Source organism: Microcaecilia unicolor, chromosome 6, assembly GCF_901765095.1.
Source record: "Microcaecilia unicolor chromosome 6, aMicUni1.1, whole genome shotgun sequence".
Lineage (NCBI taxonomy): Eukaryota > Metazoa > Chordata > Amphibia > Gymnophiona > Siphonopidae > Microcaecilia > Microcaecilia unicolor.
The window spans coordinates 178,788,833-178,813,000 of NC_044036.1; the positions used below are offsets into that span (position 1 = coordinate 178,788,833).

At 43.9% G+C, this 24,168-nt stretch overlaps 1 protein-coding gene across 1 annotated transcript in view; it reads left to right on the top strand.

Annotated features, from left to right (window-relative positions):
* LOC115472409 (hyaluronidase-like) overlaps positions 1-24,168 on the top strand; it is a 68,680-nt gene that overhangs the window by 37,795 nt on the left and 6,717 nt on the right. Inside the window, exon 2 of the mRNA XM_030206685.1 lies at positions 15,302-16,322. Coding sequence (XP_030062545.1) covers positions 15,302-16,322 — 1,021 coding nt within the window. The remainder of the gene's footprint in view (positions 1-15,301; positions 16,323-24,168) is intronic.

Consider the following 24,168-nt stretch of genomic DNA (forward strand, 5'->3'; position numbering starts at 1 on the left):
CGGTATAATGGCAAGCCGATTTTGGACGTTTTCAACTGCACTCCATCGCGGAAGCGTACAAAGTTGACGGGGGCATGTCGGAGGCGTGGCGAAGGTGGAACTGGGGCGTGGTTATCGGCCGAGGAGAGATGGGTGCCTTTCGCCGATAATGGAAAAAAAGTTTGCATTTGTAGCTAGAATTTAGGGCACTTTTCCTGGACCCTGTTTTTTCACGAATAAGGCCCCAAAAAGTGCCCTAAATGACCAGATTACCCCCAGAGGGAATCGGGGATGACCTCCCCTGACTCCCCCAGTGGTCACTAACCCCCTCCCACCACAAAAAATGATGTTTCACAACTTTTTATTTTCACCCTCAAATGTCATACCCACCTCCCTGGCAGCAGTATGCAGGTCCCTGGAGCAGTTGTTAGGGGGTGCAGTGGACTTCAGGCAGGTGGACCCAGGCCCATCCCCCCATACCTGTTACAATTGTGCTGCTTAATGCTTAGTCGTCCAACCCCCCCAAACCCACTGTACCCACATGTAGGTGCCCCCCTTCACCCCTTAGGGCTATAGTAATGGTGTAGACTTGTGGGTAGTGGGTTTTGAGGGGGATTTGGGGGGCTTAACACACAAGGGAAGGGTGCTATGCACCTGGGAGCTCTTTTACCTTTTTTTTTGTTTTTGTAAAAGTGCCCCCTAGGGTGCCCGGTTGGTGTCCTGGCATGTAAGGGGGACCAGTGCACTATGAATCCTGGCCCCTCCCACGAACAAATGCCTTGGATTTATTTGTTTTTGAGCTGGGCGCTTTCATTTTCCATTATCACTGAAAAACAAAAACGCCCAGCTCACAAATTGTCGAATAAAACATGGACGTCTATTTTTTTCGAAAATATGGTTCGGTCCGCCCCTTCATGGACCCGTTCTCGGAGATAAACGCCCATGGAGATAGACGTTTTCGTTCAATTATGCCCCTCTATGTCTCCTAACCTTACTGACTAGCAGAGAAAGTGAATGTAAGAGTGTATAAGGGAAAGGAGGGAGTCTACACATTGTACTCCATGCCAATGAAAGAGGGGAGGGAGAATGTTTGTAGCCCTTCCCCTTAACCAGCTGGAACTACCTTCCTCCAAATTAAACCATCAATGTACACGTATGCTTAAATAAGTTCCCATTGAAAGAGAAATATGCTTCATTGCAGACTATAATTTTTTTTCTCAGAGGGATAAGTTCCTTATAGAAACATAGAAACATGCCGGCAGATAAAGGCCAAATGACCCATCCAGTCTGCCCATCCTCAGTAACCCCCAATTCTACCTGTTCCTAAGCGATCCCACATGCTTATCTCATGCCTTTTTACATTCTGGAACAGTCCTAGACTCCACCACCTCCACCGGGAGGCCATTCCACGCTTCCACCACCCTTTCTGTGAAATAATACTTCCTTAGGTTACTCCTAAGCATATTCCCTCTTAACTTTGTCATATGCCCTCTCATTCCAGAGCTCTCCTTCATTTGAAAAAGGCTCTCTTTCTGTATATATATGCCCTTGAGATATTTAAACGTTTCTGTCTCCTCTCTCCCTCCTCTCTTCCAGCGTATACATGTTGAGGTCCATAAGCCTGTCCCTATAACATTTGCATTCAAGGCCGTTAACTAGTTTCGTAGCCACCCTCTGGACCGACTCCATCCTGTTTATATCTTTCTGTAGGTGTGGTCTCCAGAACTGCACGCAGTACTCCAAATGAGGCCTCACCAGAGACTTATACAACGGCACTATCACCTCCTTTTTCCTGAGGGTAATGCCCAGTGCATTTTTTCTAGCAAAAAAGGTGCTGGTACTCAAATGCCAGGCCACCCTTCAGGGGTGGGGTGATCACTGAGGGACCCATCCCACAAAAGCCAGCCCCCCTGCAACCACTCACACAATCTATGACAAGGAAGAATTCCTGTGTAGAGCCTGAACTTTTTCATTAAAACTTGGGGACCATGGATCAATTTTAGCAGACAATGGAAAAGGTGCCGGTACTCAGTACCCCCAAGTACCCCCTCATAAAAAGCCCTGGTAATGCCTCTCTTTATGCACCCAAGCATCCTTCTGGCTTTGGCCGTCGCTTTTTCTACCTGTTTGAAAGCTTTAAGGTCATCAGACACAATCACCACCAAGTCCCGCTCTTCCTTTGCACACTGAAGCACTTCACCCCCTATGCTGTATCGTTCCCTCGGATTTTTGCAACCCAAGTGCATGACCTTGCCCCACCCAAAACTGTCATTGCCCAAAGAAGGAATTTTGCCATAGCAACCCTGAATGCTTGTGGTTGTAAACATTTTCTTACTGTTTAAAGGCATAATCTGTTCTCGGCTATTTTTTGTTGGTCTTTTGAAGCGATTCTGGATTGAAAATGGGGGTGTTTAGATAGACAGCCTTTTGTATGAGTTGCTAGAAATGGGGACGTATACTGGAAGACGAGACGTCACAGAGTTAGACCTGGATGTGGTTAGTTCGGTCTGATAGATTGAAGCTGTCTCTCTTTCCTCCCTGAATTTGGGATTTGGGAGCGAGGTGTGTGTGTGTGTGGGGGGGGGGGGGGGGTTACCATGGATACTGTGCTATTGTTCACTCCAGTGGGAACTTGCCTTGTTCTGGGTTACATCTGTGAAAGTCATTTTGGATACATTAAAGTTTGTCATAATGTGATTAGATGGAGGAACGCCTCTGAATGTGTTGTCTCTTCCTCCCATAACCATCACTCAAAGAATTTCTGGATAGTTCAATGCTTGCGCGGTTGTATTTTCCAGTCTAGTTTCATTTGCTTTTCTGAAAAGGGAGGCATATTGCATTTTAGGAAAGTAATTGAACTGTTTAATGAAGTTTTTTTTTTCTAGGAGTCATTCCACCTTTCACATACATTTTGGAGTATGACTTGTTTTCTCTGTTTTTCTCGGTTTTGTATTATTTCTATTTATTACCTTTGAAAGTGGACTAACACAGCTACCACATTTCTTTACTCAAGATGGAGTATGACTTGAATACTGGCCTTACAGCATACCACCTTCTGTCCTATTTCCTTGATTTGGATTTTTTTTAAGGGGGGGAAGGGAGGGGTATAGCAGTTTCTACTGCTCATTTAGGCTTTCAGTTCAAACCAGAGCCAGGGCTGGGAGCCAGTTCATTGAGCCTTCATTCACAAATGCATGGCCACACTTTTTTCTCACTGCATTTCTTCAGTGCTGCCGTGTTTACCAAATATGTGTCACAGACATTCCATTAACTAAATTTGTCCAAACTCTTGGTGTTATCTTGACACTCAACTTTCCTTTTCTGATCGCACTTATATGGTTGTCTGTAAATCTTGTTACACTATCCTGCTTATAATCGAACGAGAAAAACGCCCAAGTTCCGACCTAAATCGGGAGATGGACGTTTATCTCACAAAAACAAATAAAGCGGTATAATCGAAAGCCGATTTTTGGATGTTTCAACTGCAATCCGTCGCGGATGCGGACAAAGTTGATGGGGGCGTGTCAGAGGTGTGGCGAAGGCGGAACTGGGGCATGGTTATCTGCCGAACAGAGATGGGCGCATTTCACCGATAATGGGAAAAAAGTATGCGTTTTTAGCTAGAATTTAGGACACTTTTCCTGGACCCTGTTTTTTCACGAATAAGGCCCCAAAAAGTGCCCTAAATGACCAGATGACCACTGGAGGGAATGGGGGATGACCTCCCCTGACTCCCCCAGTGGTCACTAACCCCCTCCCACCACAAAAAAATGAAGTTTCTCAACTTTTTATTTTCACCCTCAAATGTCATACCCAGCTCCCTGACAGCAGTATGCAGGTCACTGGAGGAGTTGTTAGGGGGTGCAGTGGACTTCAGGCAGGTGGACCCAGGCCCATCCCCCTTACCTGTTACAATTGTGCTGCTTAATGCTTATTAGTCGTCCAACCCCCCCAAACCCACTGTACCCACATGTAGGTGCCCCCCTTCACACCTTAGGGCTATAGTAATGGTGTAGACTTGTGGGCAGTGGGTTTTGAGGGGGATTTGGGGGGCTCAACACACAAGGGAAGGGTGCTATGCACCTGGGAGCTCTTTTACCTTTTTTTTTTGGTTTTGTAAAAGTGCCCCCTAGGGTGCCCGGTTGATGTCCTGGCATGTGAGGGGGACCAGTGCACTACGAATCCTGGCCCCTCCCACGAACAAATGCCTTGGATTTATTCGTTTTTGAGCTTGGCGCTTTCATTTTCCATTATCGCTGAAAAACAAAAACGCCCAGCTCACACATTGTTGAATAAAACATGGGCGTCTATTTTTTCCCAAAATACGGTTCGGTCCGCCCCTTCACGGACCCGTTCTTGGAGATAAACACCCATGGAGATAGGCGTTTTCGTTCAATTATGCCCCTCCAAGTGACAATTGTGAGCAGTGTGTTCTCGTTTTGATACCCAGTCACTCAGATTTATTGGTCCTTTCGTTAGTGATGTCTCATATTGGTTATTGCAATTCTATATTGCTAGGCCTCATACAATACCAATTTAGGTGACTCCAGCTTATTCAAAACACAGCTGTTAAACTTATTTATGGATTGAAGAAATACGATATTGTTTCTCCATTGTTGATAAAGCAACATAGCATTCCAATTTTCTACCATGTACCATTCAAAATGGCATCCCTTATTCATCAAATTATTCTTTTGGGTTTACCATCTTTTTTTTTTTGCATGGTTTCTTGATTTCCATATGTCCCAGGTCATCTTCTCTGCTCCTCTCAGCAACATTTACTAGTTTTTTCCCTGTCATCTTCAAGTACCATCTGATTTTATTCAATCGTCCAGTTTGAGGGTAGCAGCACCACCATATGTAACTCCCTTCCACTAGATTTGCACTTAGAGCTGTTACTTAAGAATTTTGAGATTCAGCTTAAGGCTTATTTTCTTCTCAAAACCTTTTCCTTCATCCTCTCCAATGTCATGACTAATACTATAGGAATATAATAGTTGCTTCACCATGGTCCAAGTGCAACCTTGCCTCCTTTTTGCCATATGTTTTATGTTGTTTTAACTCCCTCCCTTCCTTATTGTTTCTTAGTATTAATGGACTCTCTCTCTCCTTCTCAGTTCCTTATACGATATTAATAGTAACCTAGAATCCTTTTGTGATCTACCTCCTTTAACCTTTTAATTTGATTTTAATTTATTTTGTAAACTGCTTAGCTACTCTGTAGTTTGTGATATATTAAATAGAAATGAAATTTGAAATATCCCCTCCCAACTTACCTACCTTCAGCACTGCAGTGGTGATCATTACCTGAGGGTCACATACCAGGGTTTCTTCCGCAATATTGCGATTGTAGGTTCCAAACCTGGCCCCATGGTGTCACTATTGAGCAATATCTGGAACTCTTTCCCCGCCAGGTGCTGTAAATGCTGCTCCCACAGTATCCTCAGGCAGCTGTGGGAGCAGAAGACTTGACCCACTGGGGTGGCTGGCTTGATTGGGGATTTTGATATTTTTCATCCATAATTTTGTAAATTATCACAATATTGCATAGAAAGGTCTTAAGAAACCCCAGATTCTCGGATGAGGTTTACAAAATTCATGTGTGATTGCAGGTTTTTTCAACCCATTTCTAAATCAATGTCATATTAGCCTATAAGAATTCTATAAATTCATTATTTACTGGTTTTCTATTTATTTATTTATTTATGACCTTTATATCCCACCTTATCCCAGGATGTCTTGCATTCAATGTGGCTTACAACAAAGATTGATCATTATAGTAACAATATTCTACATTCTATATTCCATTTAATGTGCTTATGAAGCTAAATGACTGAAAACAGCAAACAGACTAAGCAATTAAACAGCTGCTGATAGAGCCAATAAATTGATCTATTATCACGGAGGGTACCCAATATGTCCTTTCATTCCTGTCTGTGTTCTCATTTGGAAGAGTGTCTAACGGAATATTAGATAAACTTGGAATATGATCCAAAATAATTGGTGGAAACAAAACCAGAAATACTCCTAATTAGATATTAGTGGATACAGTGATGAAATCTTCAAAGCAGGAGAAGCAGTTTGAGGTCAAAGGTTAGCAAGGCTGACCTCAAACTGCTCATTAGTCAGACATAAAATACGATTACACATTCCCCCTGTGAGAAGAACCACAGTACATTTCTTCCAAGACCCTGCAGTGAACTGAGAACATCTTTACAAATGTTCCTTTATTTCTAGATTACACCACTGGACAACAAATGTGGAGCTCCCCAAGTGTCTCTTTGTTTTATAAAGATGGCAAGGAAAATTTTGTCCAAAGAGGTACATATACAAAAGATGTACCAATTAAAAATTCACTCTGAACCTATAAATCTAACTGATTAAAAAATTCCTCTGATGTCCACCAAAAATTTGTGTGCATATATCTAGTAAGACAAGAGGGGTAGGTGAAGTCATGCCCAGGATGGTGTATTTAAATTTAGTCAGTTAATGGTAAGTTTGTTGTACATATTCACAGTGGTGTGCTGGAGCAGGCTCTCACAGGCTCGCAAGAGCCGGTTGTTAAGTTTTTAAGAATTTTGGGAGCCGGTTGTTAAAGTAAGGCCCTCCATGGCTACTTTAACAACTGGCTTCCAAAATGTGGGCTTGGGCCCCCTGCTGAATTCTCTTTTACTTTGCTGGTGGGGATGCTGAGCCCTGCCAGCCAAGTAAATAGACTACTGCTGCTCCCCGCTCCTTGTTTCCAGCTCTGGGCAGCAGGCGGAGACCTCTCGAGCATGTGAGAGAAGTTCCAACATGCTGCTCAGAGCAAGACGTTGGGAGCTGCCAGCAAAGGTATGCCTAGCGTGCCCGCACGAAGGGAGAGGGGAGAGAGAGGCAAGTGTTGCTCCCCCCCCCCCCCCCCCCACCCCAGCCACCCCTGGCCCTTCCAACTGCAGAGCTGGCTATGTCCGGAGGAAGAGCCTGTTGTTAAAAATTTACCAGCACACCCCTGCATATTCAGATAACTTTTGTCTACCTAGAAGCATTCACACAGAGATCCTAAATCTTGCCTTTCAAATTTTATATGGTCAAATGTTAGCTAGATCTTCAGCCATACCTTTAGCCGGTAAGGGGCAGCTGAATTTCTCAGGTCAGTTTTTACTCAGATATTATCTAGTTATCTTTTGAGTGTTCTGCAACCTCTGATATCAACCCCAAAAGAAACTGGCTTCTACACTTCTTTAATTTTCAAATCACATAAAGAACAAACTTGAACCTTTAAGGAAATAAATGGACTAACACCACTGCCATGATATTCAAGAGAAATAGCTTCATCTAGCAAATCCTTTCTTTCTCTGACAATAACTAAAACATGCTGCTTTTATTTCCATCACAATTCTTACAACAGGGTACTTTAGGAGACATTACTGACATTACAAACTTGCATCACTCATCTCTCTTCCTCTTTTTTTTTTTTTTTGCCATACTGGGACAGGCCAAAGGTCCATCAAGCCTAGCATTGGCCAATCCAGGTCAAAACTACCTAGCAGAAACCCAATTAGTAGCACGATTCCATACTACCAATCCCAGGGCATGCAGTGGCTACCCCATGTCTGTCTCAATAGCAGACTATGGACTTTTCCTCCAGGAACCGCTGTTACCACATCCTCCAGCAACAAGTTCCAGAGCTCAACTATTCATTGAGTGAAAAAATATTTCCTCCTATATGTTTTAAAAGTATTGCCATATAATTTCACTAAGTGTTCCCTGGTATTTGTACTTTTTGAATGAGTGAAAAATCGATTCACAGCTACCCGCTCCTCACCACTCAAGATTTTATAGACCTCAATCATATCCTCCCTCAGCCATCTCCTTTCCAAGGTGCAAAGTCCTAACCTCTTTAGCCTTTCCTTATAGGGAAGTCGTCCCATCCCCTTTATCATTTTTGTCACCCTTCTCTGCACCTTTTCTAATTCCACTCTATCTTTTTTGAGGTGCAGTGACCAGAATTGCACACAGTATTCGAGGTGTGGTCGTAGCATGGAGCGATACAAAGGCATTATAATGTCCTCATTTTTGTTTTCCATTCCTTTCCTAATAATACCTAACATTCTATTTGATTTGTTAGCTGCCGCCGCACACTGAGCAGAGGATTTCAATGCATCATCAACAATGACACCTAGATCCCTTTCCTGGTCGGTGACTTCTTTCCCACATGCATCACTTTGCACTTGCTCACATTAAACGTCATCTTCCATTTAGATGCCCAGTTTCCCAGTCTCGTAAGATCCTCTTGTAATTTTTTACTATCCTCTTGCGATTTAACAACTTTGAATAACTTTGTGTCATCAGCAAATTTAATTACCTCGCTAGTTACTCCCATCTCTAGATCATTTATAAATATGTTAAAAAGCAGCAGTCCCAGAACAGGACCCCTGAGGAACCCCACTATCTACCTTTCTCCATTGAGAATACTGACCATTTAACCCTACTCTCTGTTTTCTATCTTTTAACCAGTTTTTAATCCACAATTGAACACTACCTCCTATTCCATGACTCTCCAATTTCTTCTAGAGTCTTTCATGAGGTACTTTGTCAAATGCCTTTTGAAAATCCAGATACATAATATCAACCAGCTCACCTTCATGTTTGTTCAAATCTTCAAAGAAATGTAGTAAATTGGTGAGGCAAGATTTCCCTTCACTAAATCCATGTTGGCTTTGTCTCAATCCATGCTTTTGAATATGCTCTGTAACTTTTTTCTTTATAATAGTCTCTACCAATGTCAGGGTCACTGGTCTATAATTTCCCGGATCACCTCTGGAACCTTTTTTAAAAATCAGAATTACATTGGCCACCCTCCAATCTTCCGGTACCATGCTTGATTTTAAAGATAAATTACATATTACTAATCATAGTTCTGCAAGTTCATTTTTCAATTCTATTAGTACTCTGGGATAGATGCCATCTGGTCTAGACGATTTGCTACTTTTCAATTTGTCAAATTTCACCATTACATCTTCCAGGTTTATAGAGATTTCATTCAATTTCCCTGACTCATCAGCTTTGAATACCATTTCTAGCACCGGTATCTCTCCCAAATCTTCCTCAGTAAAGACCAAAGCAAAGAATTCATTTAATCTCTCTGCTATGACTCACTTTCCTGAGTGCCCCTTTTACCCCTCGGTCATCTAGCGGTCCAACTGGTTCTTCCTCCTTCATGGCATAAATTAAAGTTGAACAGATCAGATCTATCTGAAAGCTACTTTATTAAAAATGAATATATGTTTTATGGTGTATTTGATACACCGCTATAACCGTCTAGCAGGTCTAAGTAGTATGTAATAGAATTTAAACAAATCATAAAAAGGAACACCTCTTCTGATAGAAAAGTTCAGATATACAAGAGCAATCATATCCCTAAATAAAGTCTCATGAGTCAATCAGACATTCAGCTTGAGAACTGAACTCCAAATACTTTTTGGAAAAAGAGGGTTTTTAATGAAACCTTCAACTTTGGAAAGGATTGTTTTGCATGCAAAGTAGGAGGCAACTTTCTCAAGCCATTTCTGCAGTACCCTTCAGCCAGCCTGGCTTTCAGGATATCCACACTGAAAATATGTATGATATTTGTATGTGCTGCCTCCCTGCATGCAAATCCAGGAATAACATGTATAGAATGTTTGTACGTTTGGGAAGCTCGCCAGGTACCCTTGGCCTGGATTGGCCACTGTTGTGGACAGGATGCTGGGCTCGATGGACCCTTGGTCTTTTCCCAGTGTGGCATTACTTATCTACTTATTTATTGTGGATATCTTCAAAGCCAGATTGGCTAGGAGGCATTGCAGGAATGGCTTGAGCTATTGTCCAAATATAAAATTTTTTCCCCCTTCCCTTATAGCAAACTCACTATTTTAGATTTATTTGTGCTGTCTTGTTGGGCGATTTTATGGATATGATGATTATTGGAAACTGCTTAGAAATTTATACAAGCATTTTTAGCCCATAAGTAAGTTTGTTTAACTTTCCTTGACTAAAATGAGCCCCTGTTCTCTTCCTCATTTTTTCCACTCTTTCTGGAAGTATCATCCCTGTTTCTTAAGTCTAAGCTATCCTCATGGACATATTCAGGATTTACAGACCTTCCCTTGGAGAGGTCATCTCCCTTTCTCTAAGAGGAACTGGAGCTGCAAGTTACATTCTCCACTGGAGCAGCTGCAGTGAGGCTTCCTAGACCTGTTCTGGTGACCCCACAGCCAGTCTGTTTTCTGGATTACCCCCAATAAACATGAATGAAATAAATGTGTATATACTGGGGATCTGCTCTATGCAGACATTTCATGCATATTTATTATGATTATCCTAAAAACTTAATTGACCTTGAGATTTTCAGAACAAGTTTGGGAAGCACTGAGCCACACCTTCTCACAGAAAGGAGCTCCCACTATATCCTCCCTCAGGGAAACCCTAGACAACTCTTAGGGGAAACTTAGCTTTGGAATTCATGTACAGTGCTCTGCACTACCTCCTACTGGCAGGCCACCAAAATTATACATCCTCTCTACTGGAACATTTTTGTATATCAGTATCAAAAGGTCCCTACATTCGTACTCAGTGATGTGTTCACAGCCTTTCTATACCTATTCCTTATGTGTTCTTCAGTACAAGGCTCAGAAGCCATTGGCAGACCCTAAGGACACCTAGTGCCGCTCCCATCATAATTCGTTTTCCTTTCTTGTGCCAGCAGGAAAAGGAAAGCCTGTATCAACAGGGTAGAGGCATTTCTTTTATTTACTGCCTCTGTGCTTCCCAGTAAAATCCTGCCTCCTTCTCCTTCTAGGGTCAGCTCAGGATGGCTCTGCAATATCCAGTGATGCAGGTGCAGTAGATTCAGTATTTGTGCATTACGTGGGCTGTACATCAGTGGCGTAGCCACAGGTGGGCCGGGGCCAACCCACTTAGAGCTCAGGCCCACCCAACAGTAGCACACATTTAGCGGTAGCTGGTGGGGATCTCAAGCTCCGCCAGCTGAAGACTTCCCTCTGATGGTAATGAAAACGCTACTCTCCATGATACCGGCACGTGCGCATGCTCAGTTTTCAGCGCATGCCTGCTGTAGACTGCCATGGTGGAAAGAAGCATTTTCCTACCAGCTGAGATATATTTTTTGGGGGGGGGGGGGGGGGAGAGAACACTTGGTGCCCACCCACTTCTTGCCTAGGCCCACCCAAAATCTGTTGTCTGGCTACGCCACTGCTATACATTACGCAGACTCTAAGACACTTGGAGAATCCAAGGCAACTACAGTTTAAGGGAGTGTGTTGCTGTTTACAGCATGCACAATTCCAGTTTACAGAAGAAATGTGTGTGTGGGGGGGGGGGGGAGGCACCAGAGAAAGGGACATTGGTGTTGTTGGGGATGGTTTTACACTGAGAGAGAGAGAGAGAGAGAGAAAGAGAGAGAAAGAGAGATTGGCAGCATAGACCAAGAGGGAGGGATTGAGAGTGACAGACCAATAGACATTGTTGGGGATATGAATTCATTGGCATAAGCCGGTTTGGCAATGTATTGACTGTCCTTTGGCCCCCTTAGATTCAAAATAGCTCTCATTCATAATTGCCAGCTCTGTGGGTGCTTGAGCACCCCCAATATTGAGCAAACTCATTGATAATGTCTAGGGAGGGGTCATTTCCATTGGGTTTAGCACTTCCAATTCTTTTAAAAATTGTCTCCTATGCCCTCACTTTAAAAATTAATGAAGACTAATGTCTTAAACCCTTAACCTTTTTCATTCTCTGCTCAGTGAAAAAGTAAGGGTGGTGGAAAAGACTGACTGAGAAACTGTTTGAAATCAGATGTAAATCAGCTGAATTGGAAAGGGCATCCTTCAGAGTATTTTCCTCTTCTTCCTGCCTGCTGATGGTATTTGCAGTGCATAAGGATGCCAATAAATTTGATAATTGCAATTATCAGGTACATAGTGAATTTGTCTCTTTTTTGCATGATGGACACATATTTAGCATCAGCCAATTATCACACCTTTTAAAGGTATGGCAAGGTCTGGATAATTTTCTGTGATCCTCAACAGACCAGATTTAACAATGTTTCTGTTACAGTATGAGCCTTGTTACAGGAATTGAGACATAGCCACAAGGTTAGAGCAATGAGCTATGAACCAGAGAGACCAGATTCAAATTCCAATTCTCCTGCTGAATCTTTCATAACCCTGCACAAATACCTCTCCCATGGCCTCAGGTATACACTAAGCTGTTTTGCGCAGAGACATACCAGAATGCTTACTGAATTGTACAGTGCTGTGTACATCTAATAGCAGTATAAAATGTCATAAATTTGCACTCTTCTGCCAGAATTGACAGACTGATGGTTTCAAAACTTTAATAAGTATCTGTTAAAATATTTAATTCAGTGCTTCTCAATGTTTTTGTAGCCATGATGCCATAATAGCAGCCAAGTAAAATTGTGTGCCCTCCCTGCAGGATGTGCAGAATAGCGATACATCTATGGAGAGCCTACTCAAGTTGTGACCCCAAATTTGAGTTTTGTGACCCAGTTTGGGTCCTGACTTGCAGTTTGGAAAGCTCTATTTTAATTCAAGACAAAAGTTGGGTTCATTGAATTCTATTAGGGATAATTTCATAATAGGGCACCTAGCTTATAAAGGCAACATGAGGCACCAATATCTCTTTATATACACAACAGGCTGTCAGAACTATCCCCAACAACATACACATTCATTGTTCTTCAGAACATGTGATGTATGTATGTACTTTGGCATACTGTCCTGTTTATAATCGAAAGAGAAAAACGCCTATATTGCGACCCAAATCGGGAGATGGACGTCTTTCTCCCGTGGGCGCCCAAATCGGTATAATCGAAAGCTGATTTTGGGCGTTTCCAACTGCAATACGTCATGGAAACGGGTAAAGTTGATGGGGGGGGGGTGTCGGAGGCGTGGTGAAGGCGGAACTGGGGCATGGTTATCGGCCGAGGAGAGATGGGCGTCTTTAGCTGATAATCGAAAAAAAAGGTGTTTTACCGCGATTTTGGGTCACTTTTTGTGGACCCTTTTTTTTCACGAACAAGTCCCAAAAAAGTGCTCCAACTGACCAGATGACCACTGAAGGGAATCGGGGATGACCTCCCCGGACTCCCCCAGTGGTCACTAACCCCCTCCCACCAAAAAAAACCCCACTTTAAAAACTTTTTTTCCAGCCTGTATGCCAGCCTCAAATGCCGTACCCACCTCCATGACAGCAGAATGTGTTCTATCCTCTGACAGCCTTTCCCTGGTTCTGATGTGGCTCTCGGGTGAGTGTGACACCTTTTCTGTTATGCGCACTGCAGAGTCACATCAGCAATGCATTATGGTGGGTGTAGGGTATTGGGCTCCATGATTCCAGTAGCTTGTGGCAAATGCTCACGATGTTGGTAGTTGGTAGGCTCTACTCCCATGGTGCTTTTCCCTCTGCTTACTGGGTCAGAGTGTGCCCTGTTTTGTTTCCGGTAGTCCATGAAGTAGTGGCCATTTTTGTAAGCCAGTTTTAGATCCCTTTCACGTGTTAGCCACGTTACAGAACTTAGTTCTTACCTTGAATGTGGCTGAAAGAGGGCATTGTACACCATTCTGCCAGCTCTGACCTACTGCTAATCTCAGTACCAGGGCGACTCGTTGCCAGTGGGGCACAACCTCTGATCTGCAGTTAACTGTGAGTAAGCGTGCTTATTCCAATAAAGGACTTTTTCGGAGAGATTAGTCTTCAGGTGTCAACTGGTGTGCCAATGTTATATAGCAGCAACAAGTCCTAGAGGCCTGCGTGTATGCAGGTCTCTGGAGCACTTTTAGTGGGTACCGCAGTGCACTTCAGCCAGGTGGACCCAGGCCCATCCCCCCTACCTGTAACACTTGTGCTGGTAAATGGGAGTCCTCCAAAACCCACTTTACCCACATGTAGGTGCCCCCTTCACCCCTAAGAGCTATGGTAGTGTTGTACATTTGTGGGTAGTGGGTTTTGGGGGAGGGGGTTGGGTGCTCAGCACCCATGGTAAGGGAGCTATGCATGTGGGAGCGTTGTCTGAAGTCTACCACACTGACCTCTAGGGTGCCCAGTTGGTGTCCTGGCATGTCAAGGGGGCGAGTGTACTACGAATCGTGGCCCCTCCCATGACCAAATGGCTCGGATTAGGACGTTTTTGAGCTGGGCATTTTTAGTTTCCATTATCGCTAAGAAAAACAAATGCCCAGCTCAAAAACGTCCATTTTTTCGAAAATACGGTCTGTCCCGCCTCTTCACGTACCCGTTTTCGGACATAGACGCCCATGGAGATAGGCGTTTGCGATCGATTATGCCCTTCCACAGCTCTGTGCAAAGAAGCCATCTTTTCAAGACAACTGAGGATGCTAAACTCAAACATAAATTAGCCTTCCTAGAACCCAGTGAAAGAATAACACAATTTTAGTGATGTTTAGGTGCCCAGTGTGCCCACAGAGATGGTGCTTACACACCTGGAAGCAATTAGATTCAGACAGTATACTCATAAAGACATTTGATCTTCTTAGTTCGCATATTGATACAAGATCGTTCAGCTATGACATTTTTAGAATAGCCCAGGGAAGACATGGGAAAATATGTAATTCTGAACCTGCCCCAAGAACAGAAAAGGCTGTTCCCAGTTCTGCTTGTGGAATTCCTTCATGCCTTAGAAGCAAAAGACTTGAAGACTGGTTGTATATATGGAGTAAATGTGTGTCACACCAATTAGCGATTACTGTTACTACTTTGTAAAGCACTACCAGTCATACACAGCACTGTATGAATGCATGAGAGACACTCTCTGCTCCACAGAATCAATGTCTTGAAGTGTTTTTATTTTGTTCAAGTTAGTGACGGTATATTTGATGATTTCGGACCAATTACCAGTATATTCTGCTTATGATATGGGGCCATTTCTTTTTGTAAACTGGGAGAACATATTTTAAAAAATGTTTTACTGTGGAAATTGTGGTGATTATAAGTTCTCATCCTACTTTACTTTTGTTGTCAAGGTGTACATCTTCTTAAAAAGAAATGAGAACAAATTAGTAGATAACAGCTAAACACTGGTTCTGTATTCAGTTTGGGTACTGCTGTCTAATGTCCAGTAACAAAGTGTGCAAACACACATAACTGACTAGATCTGCTATTTGTATTGTATTTTCAGTTTGGAGCAATGGTATTGAATGAATTCTGATTCAACACACTTAAATAGCCTTGATCGCCACTGATTTCAGTATGAAAGAAACTGTCAGATCAAGTAACTTTTTGTATACTTTTGTTTTAGAGAGAGTGATCCTAATGCCCAAAGCCCAACATCAGAAACCAGAAATGGAAATGAAGAGAAGCCAATGAGGGTAAATGAATTAAGCTCCAGGACATGCTATCAGCAACCATGCCATCTATTTCTTTCATTTGTGTTGCTTCTGGGGAATGGCTTGATGAACAGGTGCTATGGATTAAAGCCATCCCTTCCCTCCATCCTCCCAAACCAGCCTTTTGTAGTGTTCTGGAATGCTCCGACTGCCAGATGTCAAAATGCATATGGAGTACCCCTGAGCCTGAATGCTTTTTCCATTGTCCACAATAAACTGGAGAACTTTATTGGAGGAAATATCACCATATTTTACTATGATCAGCTGGGCCGCTATCCATATTATATGAATTCTACAGCTATCAATGGAGGTTGCCCCCAAAACTCCAGTTTACAGAGTCATTTGGACCAGATGGTTGTTGACATTAAAAAAGCAATGCCACAGTCTTTCATGGGCTTGGCTGTGATTGACTGGGAAGAATGGAGACCTCAGTGGGTGCGGAACTGGAACAAGAAGAATATTTATCGGTCGATGTCCCAGAAGCTGGTGAGGAACAAGAATCCTAACTGGACAACAGACCAAGTAGTAAAGCAGGCCCAGTGGGAATTTGAGACTGCTGCCCAAAAATTTATGTCAAGGACAATAGAAGATGCCCGGTTCCAGCAGCCTGCTGGGCAGTGGGGCTATTACCTTTATCCAGAGTGTTATAACTATGATTACCAGATTAATTTTGCTAACTTTACTGGACACTGCCCTGACATTGAGGTTCAGCGCAACAACCAACTGCAATGGCTTTGGGAGGTGAGCAAAGCCCTGTATCCATCCATCTACATGGAGGAAGTACTTAAGTCCTCAAACCAAGGGAACAAGTTTGTGAAGGCCAAGGTGATTGAGGCTATGAGAGTAGCAGAACTACCCTCTTCTGTGTGTTCCTTACCAGTGTATGTGTATTCACGGCCTTTCTACAGCTACTCCTTAAAACCCTTAACTCAGGTGAGAAGAAACCCCTTTTTCCCTGTGCATGGGGAAATTTGAAAGCTATTAACATGCCCTTTTAAATTGCTGCTGCAATCAACTACATCCTATATAATAAAACCCACCTCCAACGTTCTGAAGCTGACTGCGTGGCTCATGGCTGAGGCATTCGTGCACTCTCCTGGGCTACTGAATGTCACATACTTCCGGGAACGTCAGCAGCAGCACTGACCAACCACATGAGGCCCCACCCCTGCCGCCCTCGTCATGCCCCCCAGGTTGCCACCAACAGGCGTGCAGGCTCGGACCTTCTCCCTCAGCCCTGGTCCCGCCCTCATTTCCTCTTTCCGCAATGAGGGCAGGACCAGAGCTAACACAGAGAGAAGGACCGAGGCTGCACGCCTTTTAACGATGATTTCTAAAACTTTGAGCGAGTGCGACTGGAACTGGGAGGGAGGAAGGAAGGGAGGGGGACCAGGGGACAGAGGAGGAGAATCGCTGGATGGCTTGAGGGGGGGGGCAGCGGAGAGAGGAGAATCGCTGGGTGGCTCGAGGGGGACAGGGGAGACAGGAGAATCGCTGGATGGCTGAAGGGGGGGCAGGGGAGAGCATAATCGCTGGGTGGCTGAAGGGGGAGCAGGGGACAGAAAAGAATTGCTGGGTGGCTCGAGGGGGGCAGCGCACAGAGGAGAATAGCTGGGTGGCTCGAGGGGGGGCAGGGGAGACAGGAGAATCACTGGGTGGCTGGAGGGGGGCCAGGGGAGACGACAATCGCTGGGTGGCTGCAGGGCGGGACAGAGGACAATCACACACACTCTCTCTCTCACAGACACACTCGCACCCAGTCTCACTATCTCTCTCTCACACACACACACTCGCACGGTGCTGCCAACCATGCGGGGAGGGGGGAGGGGCAGGGGGTCCTGAGACCTGACAGGGGGAGAGGGGATCTCTCACACTATGTCTCACACTGTATCACATTCACTCTCTATGTGTCACTGAGTCACTCTCATACACTCTTGGTCTCACAGAGACTTTGTGTATCGCATACATACTCTCTCACACTCTCTCTGTCTCACACACAGTGTATATGTGTGAAACAAACTCTCTCTCTTACACTCATTGTGTCTCACATACGCACTCGCACACACTCTCATTCAAACACACATACTCTCATTCTGACACACACACTCTCTCTCTCACAGACACACTCGCACCCAGACTCACTCTCTCTCTGTCACACACACAGACACTCGCACTCTCTCTCTCTCTCACTCATTCTCACACACACTTTCTGAAACATACACACTCCGAGGAAAACCTTGCAAGCGCCCGTTTCATTTGTGTCAGAAACGGGCCTTATTTACTAGTTTTAAATAAGCATCCTCAGTGGCATTTTCTGTACAGTACACAATAATGGCTTTGCATTATATGGGTTGGGGCTGGATCTAGGCTAATGAGCACCCATTCAAAATAAAAAGTCGATGCCCCATTTCCACGATGAATAGAAATTTTACAGGTTGTGGCACAGTGCTCCCGCTCTTAATGGCAATAGCTCTGGCACAGCATCTTTCTCAGCCCTCCCCTTTCCTTCCTTCAACCCTCATTAGAACCAAGGTGTTTCTCTTTCACCTCCCAGTTTGTCACTGATGCTAGCATTACTAATATGTTCCTCTTCCTGCTAAACTAACTTCTCCCAGCCAGTTCAAAAATCAGCTTGAACCACATGGTGCTTCATACATCCTCCTAGAACACTGCAGGGTTCAAGCCACTTATTTGAGGTTTGCACCACATGGGGAACAGCACCAGCAGATGGAGCCCATTAGAAATGTTAGCACTGGGAATATGCCATGAAGCAAGGGTGGGGGTGGGGTTAAAGCCATTCTTGAAGGAAGGTACTAGCACTCCTTCTTTTTGTGGCAACACCTATGACTAGGTGACATTATGTTGCCATGTTTTCCCCTCAAAATGTTAACATTAGTTCACTTTACCCAGACTGCTTCACATCTTAGGGTGGTGGACTTTGGTCCTGGGGAACTGAGGAACTGAGTTTGATTCCTGACACAGGCAGCTCCTTGTGACTCTGGGAAAGTCACTTAACCCTCCATGGCCCGCCGCATTGAGCCTGCCATGAGTGGGAAAGCGCGGGGTACAAATGTAACAAAAATTAAATTAAAATTAAAATCTCGCCTCACTTCTTCAACTCTATGCCCCGATGTACTCTTAGATTTTCCCAGGCTGATTTACTAGTTCTTCCCCTCTGAGCCAAATTCAGCATGATGTAACCCTGGAATATGTCTTTTCTTATCTTGGATCTCGACTCTGGAATTCTCTCCAAATGCACCTACGTTTTGAGGCATCTCTTCCCGAATTCAAAATAGCGATTAAGATATGGCAGTTCAAGTTAGCATTTCCCTCTGATTATGTAAACTAAATGGAGTCTTCTCTTCTTCTTTCCCTTTTTCTCTCATGTGCCCTATGTTTTCATAGTAATCTAGTCTACTTTGTAAACTGCTTTGCCTTTTTGGCTTTAAAAAAGTAGTATATCAAATGCTCATAAATATATAAACAATATATCTTAAGTCAGTTTCTCATAGTAAGCAAATTGGTGAAGTCTACAAAAACACAAAAAAACTATACGGAGTGATTAATAGACTACTAGATACCTTCGCACTGACCAACAAAAATAAAAACCCACCATCTGCAGAAGCACTAGTGGGCTATTTTGAGAGTAAAATAGTGGACCTAAGGAAAAGAATCTCAGTGGAGCAGACCCAGACAGATTTCATCAGAGAAATCAATAATTAGAAAGAAGAAAAAACTGCTGACAGATATTGGACCAAATTTGAAAAACCCAATAACATACTTGTCCAACACATGCTAAAAAAAATACTTGCAGTCTAAATGCAAGTGAGTGTAAGAGAGAGAGTGGGCAGCCATTTTTTCTGAGACGCAGTGATAATTATGCTAGCCTCTTCCCTGAAGAAGTACTAACGAAACCTGGCCATGTCGGCAGAGGTTTGAGCTGGATGAAAAATCGCTACTGCTAAACTCTTTATACTAAACTAAGCTAAGTAATATTTTTCAAAAAAAATTAATTAGTTAAGAAAAAACGTATATATACACAAAAATGAAGAAAAATTATTTTATGGGTTGATCAATGAGGATGAAAGGGACACCATTAATGATCTGGGATAATGTTCCCACATGTTGGAAATACCTGAAAGAAATCTGAAGATCTCCATATATTGAAAGTAATATGTAAATGACTATCATTATTATGTATGTTGGAACAAAAGACTGAAAAATAGATACATTTAAACATTTTGTGTCTGGGAGAGGAATATAAATGGTATTGTAGTACTCCCCACACACAAGGTCTATTTAAATTGATTTAAAAAAAACTTTCAACAGCTTACTGTATGTTAGACAAATGCCCAAACTATGTTGTAAAAAAGGCTCCACCCTCTTTCATAACACACCTAACACTCTTCACAACATTCATGCTAGCCAAGGGTCTCTACCCCAAAGACAAAGGTAGCATAATATTGACACCCGTCCCCAAACCCGCAAAGATCAGCGAAACAGATGTCAAGAACTACAGACTGGTAACCTCAATACCCCTAATAGCCAAAACAATGAAAGGATTAGTAGCAAAACAACTAATGGAATGGTATGGCTACTCATCATTACTATAGCACTACTAGATGTACATAGCACTGTACACATTATATGCAGGTACTTTCTCTGTCCCTAGATGGCTCACAATCTAAAGTTTTGTACCTAGGGCAATGGAGAGTTAGGTGACTTGCCCAAGGTCACAAGGAGAAGCAGTGGGAATTAAGCCCAGGTCACCAGGATCAAAGTCCACTGCACTAACCATTAGACTACTCCTCCACTCAAATTCTCCACATTCCATAAATCACAGTCTAGTTTTAGACTGCAACGTAGCACAGAATCAGTACTAACAACACTGAGCAAAATTTAGGACCAAGCTAAGCACATAAGTATTGCTATACTGGGAAAGACCAAAGGTCCTTCAAGCCCAGCATCCTGTTTCCAACAGTAGCCAATCCAGGTCACAAATACCTGGCAAGATCCCAAAAAAGTACAAAACATTTTATACTGCTTGTCCCAGAAATAGTGGATTTTCCTCAAGTCCATTTAATAATGGTCTACGGACTTTTCCTTTAGGAAGCCAACCAAACCTTTTTTAAACTCCGCTAAGTCATGAAAATATCACTTCTTCAGTTTGGCATGTCTTCAGCATTCGACATGGTAGACCACCACATCTTACTAAGCCCCCTGTTTACAAAGTCGTGATAGCAGCTGTGGTGCGCTAATGCTGACACAGCCCATCCAGATACAGGCAAGGTCAGTAGGCAGGCAGCAGACACAAGAGTAATCCAGGTACAGGCAAGGTCAGTAGGCAGGCAGCAGACACGAGAGTAATCCAGGTACAGGCAAGGTCAGTAGGCAAGCAGCAGACACAAGAGTAATCCAGGTATAGGCAAGGTCAGTAGGCAGGCAGCAGACACAAAAGTAATCCAGGTACTGGCAGAGTCAGCAACGAAGAACAAAGTAGAGGAGAAGCACACTACTGAGCAAGTAACACCTACCAAAGTAGAAGCCGAAGCAAGGAGTCTAGAGAGAGCTCAGCTGATAAAGTGCTGGCGTCTGACATCAGCAGGGAGAAGGGGCACAGCCATAGGACAAGAGCAGGGGAAGGAGGAACCGGAAGACCAATAGGAGAGAAGCAAGGGAAGCCAAGCAGAGGAAGAGCAGACCCAAGTGGGTGGAAGCAAAGCAATCAAGGAGTCTGGAAGCCAGGCAGAGAGAGAGAGAGAGAGAGAGAGAGAGAGCAGAGCATGGAAGCAAAGCAATCAAGGAGCCTACAGCCAGAGAAGAACTACACACACATGGCTCAGGGCTGTGTCAGTCAAGTGTGCGTGTCGACGGGACCCTGCACAGCCCGAGGACGCCGCTTGCGTTGAGGTAGGGGACATGACATATAAGCAATGGTACTAACTCATGCAGACTACTGTAATGGAATTTACGTGGGTTGTAAAGAGCTAATCCTGAAAAAATTACAAAAAGTACAAAACACAGCAGCAAGACTCATTTTCAGGAAATCAAGGTTCGACAGAGCAGGCCCATTACTACACATATTGCACTGGCTCCAGATAAAGGCATGTATTGCTTTTAAAATATGTTCTACAGTCTACCAAATTATTTTTGGAAATCACCGGAATACATAACAGAGCTAATCAATCTCCTGCAGAAAAACACACACCCAGCAGTGAGCAACTACCTAACTCAGTTGTGCTGTAACAGTACAGAGCTGGTGCAAGACTATTAGGTATTCTGGTCAAACATTCAGTCCCCCCCCCCCCCAAGCAGTCCCAATCTCAATGCTCCCTGTCTCCCCCTCCCGAATGGTGAAATACCATCTTCTAATGCTCTTCTCCTCCTTCTCTCCCTGTAGTCTAGTATTTTGTGTCTCCCTCCTTCCTCACCCCACACACCTGATAGTCCAGCATCTCCCCTTTCTGCTCACCCTTCGATTGCTATGCTGCTCGTGCAGAACAGCCAGAACTCAGCAGGTAGGCTCACAGCTAAACAGCGAGAAAGTACCAGGCCTCAGCTCATTGCTGTGCCTCCATAACAGTGAGGAAACAGCAGACATTAAGTATAAACGTGCTGAGGCCCAACCCTTCCTTGTTTAGCTACTATTCTGCCTGCTAGTTCTGGTTGTTGTTGCTGATTGGGAGGGGGGAATGCTGTTAGCTGCTCCCCCTCTCATCTTGACACTCTAGGCAGCTGCCTAGTTTATCTAATGAGACTTACCAGGTCTCTGAGTAGAGAAAGAAAATAGCTTTGTAGGTTAAGTATGCATAAAGGGACAGTACAAACGGGTATATATTTATGCATCCCATATTGTGTGACCCATGCTTTCATGATATGTAGTTCATTTATACACAGATAGAGAAAATGAAGATCTAATATCAAGATGCAATTTATTAGATGTTTATCAGTGTAATGTGCATGAAGAAGAGGACTTCACAGCATACATAGACACAGTGCTGTAAGGAATTGTACATGCACGGTGTCCGGTACTGTACGCTTAATTCCTTTCAAGCTTCTGTAAGGCTGTTTTTTTCTTATACATAGTAACGTGGAGGGGCATAATCGAACAGCGCCGGCCATCTGTATGGCCAGTGCTGGGAACAGCGGTCCCAAACTGTATTATCAAAAAAGATGGATGGCCATCTTTTCTTTCGATAATACGGTTGGGGCCGGCCAAATGCCTAAGATTTGGCCGGGTTTGAGATGGCCGTGGGAGGGGCCAGCATTCGTAGTGCACGTCCCCCTCACATGCCAGGACACCAACCGGGCACCCTAGGAGGCACTGTAGTGGACTTCTGAAATGGCTCCCAGGTACATAGCTCCCTTCCCTTGGGTGCTGAGCCCCCCAAATCCCCCCCAAAACCCACTCCCCACCACTGTACACCACTACCATAGCCCTTATGGGTAAAGGGGGGCACCTACATGTGGGTACAGTGGGTTTTGGGTGGGTTTTGGAGGGCTCACATTTACCACCACAAGTGTAACAGGTAGGGGGGATGGGCCTGGGTCCGCCTGTCTGAAGTCCACTACACCCACCAAAAACTGTTCCAGGACCTGCATACTGCTGTCAGGGAGCTGGGTCTGATATTTGAGGCTGGCATACAGGCTGGCAAAAAATGTTTTAGATTTTTTTTTAATGGTGGGAGGAGGTTGGTGACCATTGGGGGAGTACAGGGAGGTCATCCCCGATTCCCTCCAGTGGTCATCTGGCGAGTTGGGGCACCTTTTTGAGGCTTGGTCCAAAAAATAAAAGGACCAAGTCACGCCGGTGAAATGCTTGTTAAGGCCGTCTTTCTTTTTTCCATTATGGGCTGAAGCCGCCCATCTGTTAACCACGCCCATGCCCGCCCATGCCCCACCTTCGTTACGCTGCCGACACGCCCCCTTTGACTTTCGCCGGCTCCACGAAGGACTGCAGTTGAAACCGGCCAAAATTGGCTTTCGAATATACCGATTTGGCCGGGTTCAGGAGATCGCCGGCCATCTCCCGATTTGTGTTGGAAGATGGCCGGCGATCTCTTTCGAAAATGAGCTGGATAGTAAATGATGGCAGATAAAGACCTGTCTGACCAATCTAGTCTTCCCAAAAAAAGGTGTCCAGAGTTGTACCTGCTGCTCAGTGCAGGTTACACCCCTCTATGCTCTGTTTATGGAATAATCATTTTTATTAAAGTTTTTTCAAAATGGTTGCATCTGGATCACTCAATGCAGGTTACAACTAAACTGCACAATAAGAAGTGCAGCAATAAACTTTGACCAGGTTTTGCTGTGAAAAAATGATATTACTCCCCCCCCCCCCCCCCACCCATCCTCTCACCCACCTCTATGCCCTGTTTAAAGTGTGGAGGTTATGTAAGTTTTGCTTTAATTCCATCCTCTTTCTATTTTGGGATCATTAATGTTTCTCCCATACATTTTTTAATTCTGTCGCTGTTTTTGACCCCACCACCTCCACTTGGAAGGTATTCCAAGCATCTACTACCCTCTCTATGAAAAAGTATTTGCTGATGTTACTCCTAAATCTACCTCCATTCAAACTTAATTCATGTCCTCTAGTTCCACTGTTTCCCTGTCTCTGAAAAAGATTTGTTTGCATGTGAATACCTGTCAGGTACTTGAATGTTTGTTTATCTCCCCTATCCTTCCTTTCCTTTACAGTATACATATTCAGGTCTTTAAGTCTCTTCTTATATGCCTTTTCGCACAAACCTCATACCATTTTCTCTTTGATTTCTCT